Raw genomic sequence first — 12,347 nt, forward strand, 5'->3', positions numbered from 1 at the left:
AGAAGCTGTGCGTGCTCCATCGCCGGACGTGTTCCTGTCGAACGGAGCGTTGAGCACCCTGCTCTGGGGAAGGTGTCCCTGCCCGGGCCAGGATGGGGATGGGTCGGCTCGGGATGTGCGGGATCCCTCCCGCCGCCAGCCCCGCCCGCGCGTCACGTGCGTTAGCGACAGACAGCGGCGGCGCCCATTGGCTGCGGCGCAGGGGCGGGGCCGCGCGGCCGGGCCCTCAGCGGCGCCCATTGGCTGTGGGGCGGGGGTGGGGCCGCGCGGCCGGGCCGGGCCCTCAGCGGCGCCGCGGCCGCGACAACAAAGGGCTGCGGGAGGCGGTGCAGGGCGGGAGCCGCGGGCGGTGAGTCCGGGCCGCTTAGTCTGGTCTGCTTTGGGGGCGCGGGGCGGTGAGTCCGGTCCGTTCTGGGGGCGCGGGGCGGTGAGTCCGGTCCCCTTTGTGGGCGCGGGGCGGGCAGTGCAGTCCGCTTTGGGGAAGCGCAGTCCAGTTTGGGGGCGCTGCGGGCGTGGGGCCGGAGCCGTGGGGCGGTGAGTTCAGTTCGCTTTGGGGGCTGCCGGGGCCCGGCTGTGATGGTGTCCTGCGCTCTGAGCGGTGGAAAGTACCAGCAGCGGCGGAGCTCCCGTTTTCTCCTGGGTTCATCCCGACTTCTCTCCGCCGGGAAGGCGCCGGGGCCAGGAGAGTTGGCTTTTTCCCGGCAGTGCCGTCCGTCCGTCCCGCCCGGCCGCCGGAAGGGTGCGCAGCTGCTGCGGACGCTGCCCGGGCAGAGCCGGCGCCGCCGGGAGCGGCTTTTGGGAGCCTCCTGGTGGCGGTGAGCGGGTCACGGGCCGGGTCACGGGAGGGCAGCGGCCCGGCTGCTCTGACTGCACAGTGACTGGGGGCGTCTGTCTGGGGCTTTGTTTTACTTTGCTGAGCACGTACCCTGTCTCCTTTGCTAGTTAGAAACAAAATACAAAGGAAAGAAAATACTTGTCTCAGTGCAGCGATACTGTATTGTTGACCTTCACTGGATGTGTTACCTGTAATAGGCTCTTAATCATTGCTGCAGCTGACTCAGTCCTTCCCAGCCTTGTGTTTTCCTGCGGCTGTCAGTTCCTGTGTAAGAACTTGAAAACCTCTCTCGGTCTCTGTCCCGTTTCTCTCCCCGGACTGTGGCCCTTGATAAAGTGTAACTTCTTGGTCGCCGTCTGACTTGCACAATAGCGTGGCCTTTTTAAAGGCGCTTGTCCAAAAGGATAACAAAACATCAACCGGTTTCTAAATGATTCAGATAGATTTTTAGATCCTCTTTGGGGTGGGGCAAGGGGAGAACGGGGCAAACTGCTTTTGATCTACAGAAAGACGATTGTGGGTCAAAAGCTGAGGTGTGTCCAGCTTGTGTTCTCAGGGACCGCGATCTCTCCTTTCGTTGTTAGAGGCTAAATATTTGATGTTGCTGTGATGCCTCGAGCCTTAATTTTGGAGTGGGAACTCTCAGCTTGCTCCACTCTGCACAGAACAACAAAAAGACATCTGCCTGAGGTACCTCCAGGCGTGGTCTAGGAAGGAGGCAACATATGCGTGTGGGAGTACAGGGAAAGCCAGTGCCCATCAGCAGCAGTTAGCCTAAGGAAAAACAAACTCTTTTCTTTATAGGGTTGTGCCAGGAGAGGGTTAGGGAAAGATGTGGAAGGTAACTGGAAAGCTACAGACTTCAAACTTTCACTTAGAGTTCATTTCCTTATCCGTGGTAAGCTCTGCCTATAATTGAAGCACTCTGCTTAGGAACACTGTGGGCATTTGGTATTTCCTTAGGTAACCCATCCAGGGCTTAGCAACCTTAATAGTTAAAAGTGTTTCCTGCTAGTAACCACTGAAAGCTGAACTGTACTGCAGTTTAAAGCCACTTCTGCTTGCTCTGAGTGTAGAAGAAGGCAGTAAATGTTCGCCTCTTTCTTCACATAACTTCCTACTGGTGTAATTTTTTCACTCCCTTTCTTAAGCCTTTCCATTTTTTAAACTTAGTAATTTTTCTTTAGACTTCTGATTGTTTTTGTATCTCTCTTAAAGAGAACTCTGACGTTTCATCTTCAAGTGTGGTCTTTAAAAATAGACTTTTATCACTACTGCAGCTGAGCCAGTTGTTTCTAGTCTTGTATTTTTCTGCAGTTGATAGTTTCTGTTGAGGAACTAGAGTGCATAACTTCTTGAGTTTCACTGTACTTTTTCATATTGCTGCTGAAGACTACTTTAAATTCTACTCCTGTCCTTTTGTGCTAATTGCTAAGGAGGAAGCTGTATAAATGTGTACAGAAGCAGTACTCTATGGAGCTTGTCCTCGCATTGAACAAGTAGGTGATGGGGTCTGGTGTCTTTGGATAAGATGACATAGAAGGTCCAAATGACCCTTTAGTGTGGCCTCAGAGTTCTAGGGTGAAGCAGGGCATAGTGGCCTTAAATAATATTCTTTATGGGCTGTATCTTCTTTTAATGGGTTTGTCTAGTGCAGTGTGTTTTACTCCCTTTGTCTTTCTGAATGCAGACACTCATACCCTCTTACATGCATATATTCTTCCCTATTTAATTATCAAACAGGTATTTAATCTGTAATAATTCTGACATGCTGTGATGATTCAAATATTCCTATGGCAAAATTAACTTGCAGTTAAATCAGTGATCTATTTCCCATGGTCTTTACTTTTTCAGCTACTTTAATGGCTTCTCTTTATTGGTTCATATATAAATATCAAAGCTGTAAGTATGCTGATCTCAGATCTTTGTACATTCAGCTTTTTGATATTAAAGGGATTCTTCATCTTAACTGCCAGATGCAGAGTTCAGGCTTACGGTGACCAATTATATGTATATTTAGGGAAGTGTATTGAGAAATAAAGATTGAGTTTAGTTAAGCATACATGATACTTTTCCATGCTCCTTTGACTTGCCATACATGACTAGTTGGGTGCTTGCTGAGAAAATGATCCCACTGTTAACTTGGTGCACTTTGAACCTGAAGACAGAATGTGCCTTCCTACTGTGTTACCTTGTAGGCAGTGGCCCTGAACTGTGTATGATGGGAAAGAGAAGAAACACTGCCATGAGCTTCTTGGGATCCCTCACAGGGGTTCCTCTGTGTCAACAGAGATGAGTTGTCTGGAGCAGAAAACTTGCACTTGCCCTTCACATGTCTCCCTGACTGGGAGGAAGGCAGGCAGGGAGCTGGGGGAGCACCTTGGTGAGCACAGACACAAGCAAGGCTCCTGAGCAAGAGTCCTCCTGGGATCGACAACTGAACAGACCGTTTCAGGGAGGGATTGAGGGGATGGCAGTCAGCTCCCAGGGGAGACCTGTTTGGTGGGGGTGGGTTTTGGTTTTTGTTTGTTTTTTGTTCTTTTTTTAATGTATCTAGATGGGAGGGGATGGTGAATACCAGTAAAGCTGCCTCTCCCCTTTGAGGAAGCTGTTTGCTGGTACCTCTGGCACTAACAAGGGGGCTTTTAATTTGTTCCCTAGGGATGTTACCTGTTGCTTTGTCATTAAGACTCTTCTCATCATTTTTTTGCAGGTTTCACATAATCTGTTTACAAGTCATGCCTCTTCATGTCCTGTACCTAAGCTGATAAAGCATCTATGCACTTTAATTTCAAGTCTCTGCCACTCTGCTAGTACAGTGCGAGCTGTGCCTTGAACCTTGGATATAAAGACCTACCTGCCAAAGTCTTGTTCCTGCCTTAGTAATGTTCCAGAGGTTAAATAACATGTTCATGGGAGAGATTGATAGCTTGTCCAGCCAAGAGCCAGAGTTCAGCGAGAAAGAAGATGACGAGTGGATTCTGGTTGACTTCATAGGTAAGAGATCTGTCAGACGTAAGCTCTGCCTTTGTCATGCTTTGGCTCTTGTTTGTCTTCTTTCCATGTGAACAAACTGGTAGCTTGGAGAACATTTATCTAAGTAAAACCGGTGTGGGATTGGAGTGTGGGGTATCTTCCAAACAAATGTACTAAAACATATTGTGTAAACTGGTGAGAAGAATGATGTCAGGTTTATAAACCTGACACAGGCTTCAGCAGAACCACTTGTACAGATAAAATATATTTGACTTATTACGCAATTACATAGCTGTACTGATAACAGTTGTTTCACATGTCTAACATGGCTTGTCTGGGAACTCCCTTTTTTCCTCCCCTGCTTTTCAAAAATAAGAACTTGTGCACATGCTAATAAGGGGTTTATTTCTGTTTCTTTGTTGTTTTTTCTTTTCATGTTCCATTTCTGGCTATGTGCAACCTTGTTGTTTTTGACCTCCTGCGATCACCAACATCACGGGTTCCCCTGCCCTGACTGATGGTCTCCTACAGCAGACACTTGCACTAATTGCTCTGTGGAGGAAGCAGACCTTGTTGAAGAATCGGCCACGGACGGCTCGCCTGTCTTCTCTTGTTTGTCGTCTCCCTTGGAACACTTGCCGGAGGCCAGCGAGTCTTGCTTCATCCAGTTTGAGTCATGTCCTATGGAGGAGAGCTGGTTTATTACCCCTCCCCCATGTTTTACTGCAGGTGGATTAACCACTATCAAAGTGGAAACCAGTCCAATGGAGAACCTCCTAATAGAGCATCCCAGCATGTCTGTGTATGCTGTCCACAACACCTGTCACGGCCTTAATGAGACTGGATGTGCAGATGAGGAGTTTCACAGCCCAGGTAGTCCCAGGTACGTCTGAATTCTCTTGTCAAGGAGCTCTGTTGCTGAAAATATCTGGTTTCTACTTGATCAGCTTAGATACTCAATACTGAATTTTCCAGCTTATTTCAAAGCAGATGAATAAAGCATGAAAACTAAACAAGGTGGTCAGGGCTGCCTGTCTGCTTAGAAAACCGTTAATACAAGATGACTGTGTTGGGAAACAGTTAGGTATGCTATTTTGATACTACAATGAATATTTATGGAGCCTAATTACTCCCTTGCAAAGTATGTTCTGGTCCTGTTGAAACTGGTGGCTGTTCACTGTATATCCAGTAATGAAAGCACTTTGCCCCCTTTACAGCTCTGTGTTATTTTCGTAACTGCTAGTTAGTACTCTTTCAGTCACCTTGTGAGATGAAACCTAGTACTTTAATTATCCTGACAGGGAAGGGAGTTGGGTTTTGGGTAGGTTTTTTGGTTTGGGGTGTTTTTTGTTCCTCAGAATAGTGATAGATAAGGACAGGATTGAATTTTTCCACAAGCAGCTTATGAAACAAAAGCAACTCAAAATATTACACAATACTTGTAAAAATCTGTGCTGCAGACTTCTACTTTTAGTAAGGTAAGAAGTTGTGTTTTTTTCTTTTGGGTCCTAAAAATCTGACTGTGTGGTGTTATTGCAGAGGCATGTTTGTCAAACACTGCTTCTTTGGTGGTCATGTATACAACTATACAAGTATAGTATATATATAAATAGAGTATTCTTTGGCATTATGACCCCACACTTGCCTATCCATTCACTGATTTTGAAATAATTGGGTGTTTTGTGAATCCCAGTTAAGAACAAAGAGTGACTTTTCATCCCATTTAGTGCTTACACTTAGAATCAATAATAAAAAAGAGAAAAAAATAAAAGGAGAAAAAGTCATAGTGTACTAAACTTTGAAATACAGGAAGAAATGAGTGTGATGTTCGAGTTGCTGTAGGTGGATGCCTATTGACTTCTCTGTTCAGCTCCTTGCTGTATTTTAAGTTCTTAGTTTGAAGAAACAGGTAACTTTGAGATGATATGCTGCTGTATAATGTTGAAGTATAGAGCTGATACTACTGATCCTGGAGTGGGGATTTGTATAACTATTTGGGGAGAGCAATTTATGATGTTAAGCATCAAGGATCTAGCTTAAGCTAAATAGGGGGAAACTATGAGCACACAGCACCTTTAAAGGGAGGGTCTGAAGGAATCTCCAAGAGAACTGAAGGCTGTGAGTCATGTCCTAGAGAAAGACAGCAAACCAGTTTATCTAAAATACCAATTTGCTATGGTTAGTAACACTCAAAGTCAGATACTGACTTTTCAGTGACTTGAACTAGGAATACTGGTATGAGTTCTTCCAGAGAAGAATCCTGTCTTGTATTATACAGGACAGTTAAGCTGCTTTAATGTGTGGGGCAGCTAAAGGTGTGATGGTCTTCAGATGATGTGTAATTAAGTTTTTTCACACTGAATTATGTGCTGTTGCTTTGCTGGAGGATCTAGGCTCTTGTACAGGTTACTTTGGGTGGCAGAACTGGGGTGAGACAAGTCTAAAGCTGAGGTGAACTGCAGAAACCGGGAATGTTGATTACACTGAAATTGCAGTAAGTTTCAAAAGCTGTTTTGAAGTCTCTAGTGGTTTAATGGTTGGCCATTTAACATTGTAGGGCCAAGAAAAGCTGCTTAAGGCACACTGGCACAGTAAGTACTGCTGTTTTGGGACAGTGCTTTTTATTTGATCAGGCTGCTAGCAACACTGCTTCCTCTAGAGCCTTGTCTACCAAAGCAATACTGGTTTTAGGACTAACCTTTGTGCCAAATGATGTTACTTGATCAAGCCTAACTACATCTGCTTTAACAAGCCAAAATGCTAAGTGCAGAAAAATTACTGAAATATTAATTGGGGTGGGGTCTGAAGCCTTTAATATTTCTTGTGAAGTCTGGCTCTGTAGTGCAAGTTGTGGGACACTTCTGCTTTCTAGCAAAATAGACGGTGAGAGCACAGCAGTGAATGTGTGTAGGGACAGTCTGGCTTAAGACACAGCCCCTCTAAAATTCGGTTTTGTCCATGGAGACTCATCAGCCCTGTTCTCTTGGCGCACAGACTCACTAGTGCCAAGCTACCAAATGCAACTAAAGTACCAAATTGCTACATTTTGGAAGAGTATGTGGCCTTTTAGCCAATTCAAACCAGCTCTGCTATCCCAGTTTCACTTTATGTTGAGGAATAGAAGAGTGTTGGTTTGTAAACCAGTGCTGTAAGGGTATTTGGTAAGAGGGGGAAAAGTTTAAGTGTCTTCCACCAGCAATTTTAAACCAGTTTTTCTCCTTTTGTGGAAGAAATCTATTTTCTCCTTTTAAATTCCTTTCAAAGCAAAAGGATGTTGTATAAACTTCACCCTGTTTGTCAGATTAGTCATATTTTTCCATAACAAAACCACAACAGTTTGTATGAGGAGTTGCTGCCCTTTGCTAGCTAAGGGTATGCTTAGGAAATGCGGGTTGCAGTAACTGGTGTGGCTTCCTGGCTCCTTACAGCTTTCCCCAGAACAGCTTCACTTGAAGTTCCACCTCCAGCACTGTTGATTGTGCTAAGGGATTGCCCCATATAGAAAATAATAGCCCCATATTTGCAGGTACCCTGATGTAAATTAAACTGATAATATTCATAGAACATATTTTCAAGGCACTGTGAATTGATTGGTGCTGTGTTATTCACTTATTTCTTGCTTGTTACTCTAAGTCCTAGGTTTAGGATGGTGCATAAGCAAGGGAAAAACAGCATGTCATGTATGACTGTTCTGTAATTTCTAGTCTTCAGTCAGTCATAGCTAGCTACCCAAGGATCCAAAAGCAAGATTAGGATATTTAAAATAAAAAAGTTGAAGGGACTTTCCCTTGCTGACAAGGAGTATTGCCTCCAGCATGGAGTGGGGGAAGGCAGAAGAGCTCACTTCTGTGTCAGGTACCTGCAGTCCCCCAAGAGTAAGGCTGCAAGGAGCATACTATAGACATGGCAGACCAGACATAGGATGTCTACAATAAATACAGTTTAAGCCCTTCCAGAAGACACTTTCTGTAAAGTCATGCTAATGCTGAAAATCAGACTTCCCAGAAGACCCCTTGCTCATGCCTGAGCAAGTTCCTGGTCTTGCAGACATCTTTCCTGGGCACTACTGACCACTTGACAACTTGTTGTTGGGTCCTGGATGGAAAGAGAGAAGGCAAGCAACTCTGGTGCCACTGCTCTTGCACCATCTGTAGCACTCAGATTTGGGTTTGGCTTTGCTTCTAAAATGGCAGGCTATTTATAACTTTACTCTAGAAGTTTCAGGAAATGCCAGTGATTGTTCTGTCAAGTAGGGAAGTCCTTTTTCAATATGTCAGTCCCTGCTTGCATAGGCTGCTGGGTTTTTTCACTCTTGCATGATGAAGGAAGGATTTGCCAAAACTGCTGACTCTCTGCTCATGAAATTTAGAGGGCTTGTTGAAGAACAATCCTTGTAAGTTATTTCCCGTGTGTGTCACAACTGGTCTATCTTTCCCATTCCTCTGCATGAACATTGGATTTACTTGTGTGACTGGCAGTTGAAAGGCACTTTCATTAGTGTGCTTCTGTTTTCAGGATGAACCACCTATGTTCAAGATGATTTTAAACCAACCTCTGCCTAATGGATAATTCCCAAGTCTTCTAAAGCTGGAACAGTGTGACACACATTGCCTTATATTTCTGATCTGTATTGCATCTTGGGCTTAGGGAGTTGGGGTGGGGAAGGAGGAGCACAACAGTGTAAGATGCTGAAAGTCCAAAGGCTGTTGTGGGGCCCTAACACAACAAGTGAGTCAGCAGCAATACACATTACTTACCATGTGGTTAGTGGCTTGACCTCGCCACAGCCCAAATCTCTTTCCAATATAATGAAGGTGCCCCTTTGAAAGGCTGGATGTTGGTGTCCGTGTTCTTCCCTTTATTTTACCTGTCTTTCCATTGCACTTCACTGGTGACTGATATCTGTTGTTACATTTCTAGACTGGAGGCCCAAAATGAAACGGGACAGCGTGTTCACTGCTACGTCACGGCTCTTGCTGCTCGTTCAACTTTTCTGGAAAAAAACAAGAGCTTTCGTCCTACCCCCTGGATCAAAGAACATAATGAGAGACACTATCTCAATAGAAACAGTCTCCGTCGCCAAAACCTTACCAGGGATTGCCACTCTCGGCAAATCAAGCACAACGGACTGTTTGTTCACCAGCCTTGCCAGCGTCAGTTCAATTACTGATGGTTCTTGTGGTTTTAGTCTATGGTCTAATTGCTATTTAGGTTGCTCTTGTTTTCATGTGTAGGTAAGTGTGGTCAATCTGAAGCTGATCGTCAGTCCCTCAAACACAATCATAACTAGGGTTGCATTCTTTAGAAAAGACACATAAATCTCCAAACATCTTGCAGCAAGTTCTGAATGTTGATGTTAAGTATCAGTGTCTTGGAAGCCTATCAATACAATGGTTTGTGTGCTGTTTTATAAACTATGATGTATAGATGGGTTCTTAGTTGGTATTTTAAAGAAACTTAACTGAGATGAAAATCAGTTACTTTTCACGTTTAATCAAAATGGAGTTAGAAAAATTGAGGTTAGCTGTATGCTTTAACGACCAGTACTTGACAGCTTGTGTATCTGTCTGTATTCAGCATATATGATTACTTTGTAACAAGGAAATTCTATAGCTGCCAGTGGATATTACATAGCTATGCTGAGCTGTTACAAGAAGAACATCTCATCTCAATTGCCTAGTACCTACTTGTGTTAGTGGAGCCTGTATGGGTGTGTTGGGTACTTGAACGGATATTGGAAGAGGGTTAAATGCCCCCCAATATTGGTGCAGTACGATACGGCACTGGTGTTACAGATGTAGTACCTCACAGTGGAGTGGAAAGAAAAGTGGACTTATGGGTAAAGTGCAGATGCACTATGGAGAGAACTGAACTGGGTTTTACTTGGTACAGTTTGAGTTCTTACTCCTGTCTCTTAACTATTTCTGTCTTTGAAACATGTATTTCCCCTACCCTATTTCATTTAATCTCTAGTCTAGTTAAAGGAATAAGATGGTGGCTTGATTGTTCTTTTAACCCCATCAGTAGCTGACTGCTCTTTAAAGAAGCCAGACTGATGGACAGCTATTTCTGAACTACAAATTGCTGTTAGATCATCTTGATATTTACAGTTGAGAGTAGCTCAAAAGTAGCTAGAAGGAAGTTTTTATTAGAAGTTCTACTAATTTTCTCTCTTTCTCTATGGAAATGAAGTCCGAGTTAATGGGGACTGGAAATGAAGGGCAGTGTGAGGCAGGGAGAGTGGATGCTGAAAAACAGTCTTGTGGAACAAAACACAGCGATAACAGGGTATATAAAAATTGATTGATTGGCAGTGGTTGTTCTCCCAGCCCACTGGGAGGCAGGACTGGGGTCAACAAGAAAGGAAAGCCTTTCAAAACTAACAAATAATTTTCTTAAGAACACCGTGCAAGATGTTTTGGAAGTTGACAGGCACTGCCAACTACAGGTAATATAAAGTTCACCTTGTAACAAAAACTTACACAGCAGCCATACAGCATGCTGAACCCTGGTGGGTTAGTCTGGGAAGTGGATTAAATGGGTGTGGAGGTGAGTAAGCAGAAATCTGCACTGAAAGAAGGGGGGAAGTAAAATTTAAAGTTTATCCTCCTTTCTGTCAGTGCTTAATGTGACTTACTGTGTTTTCCCTTGTGTTTAGTGCCCAGGGCATTAAAGTGTTATCATTACACTCAGCTGTGTCTTCCAGCAGTCCTTATACAGACGTTTGCGTAAGGAGTCATGTGAGGAGTGTTTGAAATTAGGCAAGGTCAATAATGTGAATTATTCCAGACCTATGAAATATTTTAAATTCACCCAAATGCTTCAATTTCACTGAAGCAAAACCCCAACAATGCAGATTGACCTTGATTTGGTGGTACTGTTGCACATTCTGCAGCTGGAATTGTTATGAAACCTACTTAGCATACAGGAAACAGCATTTGTAACCTGTTCCACTGCAGATGTGCTGCTTCGCTGAAACTAGTTAGGATTATTGCAAAGGGATGTTGAAAAATAGTTAAATATATAAAAGCAAGAGATGCTTTCTTGGACACAATAGTTGGGGTTTTTTTGACACATTGAATTTATGTGGACACTGAAAGAAAACAAAATTGTATGTGCCCATGTCCATACACCAATCTCTTGTGCTCCAAATACTCTGGTTTATCTGCAAATAGGTGTAGTTTCACCAGTCTCTTACCTGTTCACAAGTACTCTTAACTTGCCTCAGATTATCTGCTTTTATCACTCCAACTTTTTGTCTGACTTAAACTTCCTTCTCCTCACTGCCAACTTTCTAGCTCAGGAAAATTCTTTGCTTTCCTGTATTACTTTTCTTTTTATATAAGTAAATACTTTCCTTCAGCTTTAATTTTCTTAAAGTGAAATGAAGGAAGATGGAGTCTCCATCTCCCTGTGTTGGAAGGAGTAAGTAATTCCTTAGCTCTTAATGGGGAGATGGAGTTGAGAGCGTAAGGCTCCCAGGCATTACAATGAGAGCCTTGGTCTGTTCTTCACAGTAGGCAAGTAAGTGCAACTTTAGACTGCTCCTAGAATTGGGAGATACTGATCTTTTTATACTACATTACTAGATGACTTTCTGGTGATGAAAACCTATATCTTTCAGGATATAAACTATTTTGTTGCACAAAGCTGTGCTTCTCAATTTGTAATATTGGAAACCATATTATTGTGTGAGATAATACTGCATCAATGGCTTTTTGTTAATTTGTTTTACATATTTATGTTGGTCTAGCCCTGGTTTCTGCCTGGAGCTATTGGGCAATTAGATTTGTTTTGGTTTTCTGTTTTAATAGTGAGCTGTGTGGCTTTTTATATGGTTTTTTAAATTGTATGGAAGTGTGTGTTTTTTTTCTTGTAAAAGTGGGGGCCTTGCACTGTCTCGTACTGATTGATATTCATAAATTTTGCTGAAATTGTATTTTCATATATATCGGTCAATGGACAGATTTGCATTTTAAACTGTGCCTTCTACACAGCAAACTTGAAGATTCAAAAGGGACATTTCAGTTAGGATTAATACTGTACATCAGTCTATGCATATATGGCAGCTTCTCTCCAGAGCCACTTCTCTATTTGTAGCAGTCCTTTTGACACAGAAGAATGTCTGGCTCTTATTTTTAATAGTTTAACACAAGCTGAAAACAGACAAAATACAGCACTTTGCCAAAAAGTAGCATTGCTTAACCAGTGTGTATTTACTAAAGTGATCCTCTGTATTTTGTTTTCATAGTGCGTTCTGCGCACCACGGGGAAACGTGATCTTTACTCTCAATAAAAAATGGCCTATTAAAAATTGTCAGTCTGTTCTTTAATGTTACAGGTTGGTCAAAATGCAAATGCCTGAACATATGCAGGTGGCAAGTACAACCACTGAGTGTCTCAATGTGTGCTCTAGTACGCAAGTTCCTCTGGGAATGGATTTGCATTGCTGATCAACACATAATGTGCATCCAAGTGGTGTTACACATCTCTGCCAACTGCTGTGTTTCCTGATCAGCATGCAGGAGCTGCGTAG

The 12,347-nt window shown here is 43.4% G+C and overlaps 1 protein-coding gene across 6 annotated transcripts; it reads left to right on the top strand.

Annotated features, from left to right (window-relative positions):
• Positions 1 to 260: 260 nt before the first annotated feature.
• Positions 261 to 12,125, top strand: TP53INP1 (tumor protein p53 inducible nuclear protein 1). Of its 6 annotated transcripts, XM_071554143.1 has the most exons (5): positions 261 to 349; positions 3,549 to 3,832; positions 4,346 to 4,694; positions 6,369 to 6,402; positions 8,732 to 8,834. In XM_071554143.1, exons 2-5 carry the CDS (start codon positions 3,721 to 3,723, stop codon positions 8,747 to 8,749), a joined length of 513 nt encoding a protein of 170 aa, XP_071410244.1. In that variant the 5' UTR covers positions 261 to 349; positions 3,549 to 3,720; the 3' UTR covers positions 8,750 to 8,834. The 6 variants fall into 6 exon arrangements, with proteins under 6 accessions (XP_071410244.1, XP_071410239.1, XP_071410243.1 ...); XM_071554138.1 differs by lacking the exon at positions 6,369 to 6,402 and having other exon boundaries at positions 4,343 to 4,694; positions 8,732 to 12,125; XM_071554142.1 differs by lacking the exon at positions 6,369 to 6,402 and having other exon boundaries at positions 8,732 to 12,125.
• Positions 12,126 to 12,347: the final 222 nt, after the last annotated feature.

This window comes from Pithys albifrons, chromosome 4 (genome assembly GCF_047495875.1).
Source record: "Pithys albifrons albifrons isolate INPA30051 chromosome 4, PitAlb_v1, whole genome shotgun sequence".
Classification (NCBI taxonomy): domain Eukaryota; kingdom Metazoa; phylum Chordata; class Aves; order Passeriformes; family Thamnophilidae; genus Pithys; species Pithys albifrons.

What these genes read in the sequence shown, in the direction of transcription:
- TP53INP1 (XM_071554138.1), top strand. Translation starts at nt 3,721, where the DNA reads ATGTTCCAGAGGTTAAATAACATGTTCATGGGAGAGATTGATAGCTTG. An exon ending in GATTCTGGTTGACTTCATAG is followed by an intron (nt 3,833 to 4,342) that starts GTAAGAGATCTG and finishes GGTCTCCTACAG; the next exon opens with CAGACACTTGCACTAATTGC. An exon ending in CACAGCCCAGGTAGTCCCAG is followed by an intron (nt 4,695 to 8,731) that starts GTACGTCTGAAT and finishes TTACATTTCTAG; the next exon opens with ACTGGAGGCCCAAAATGAAA.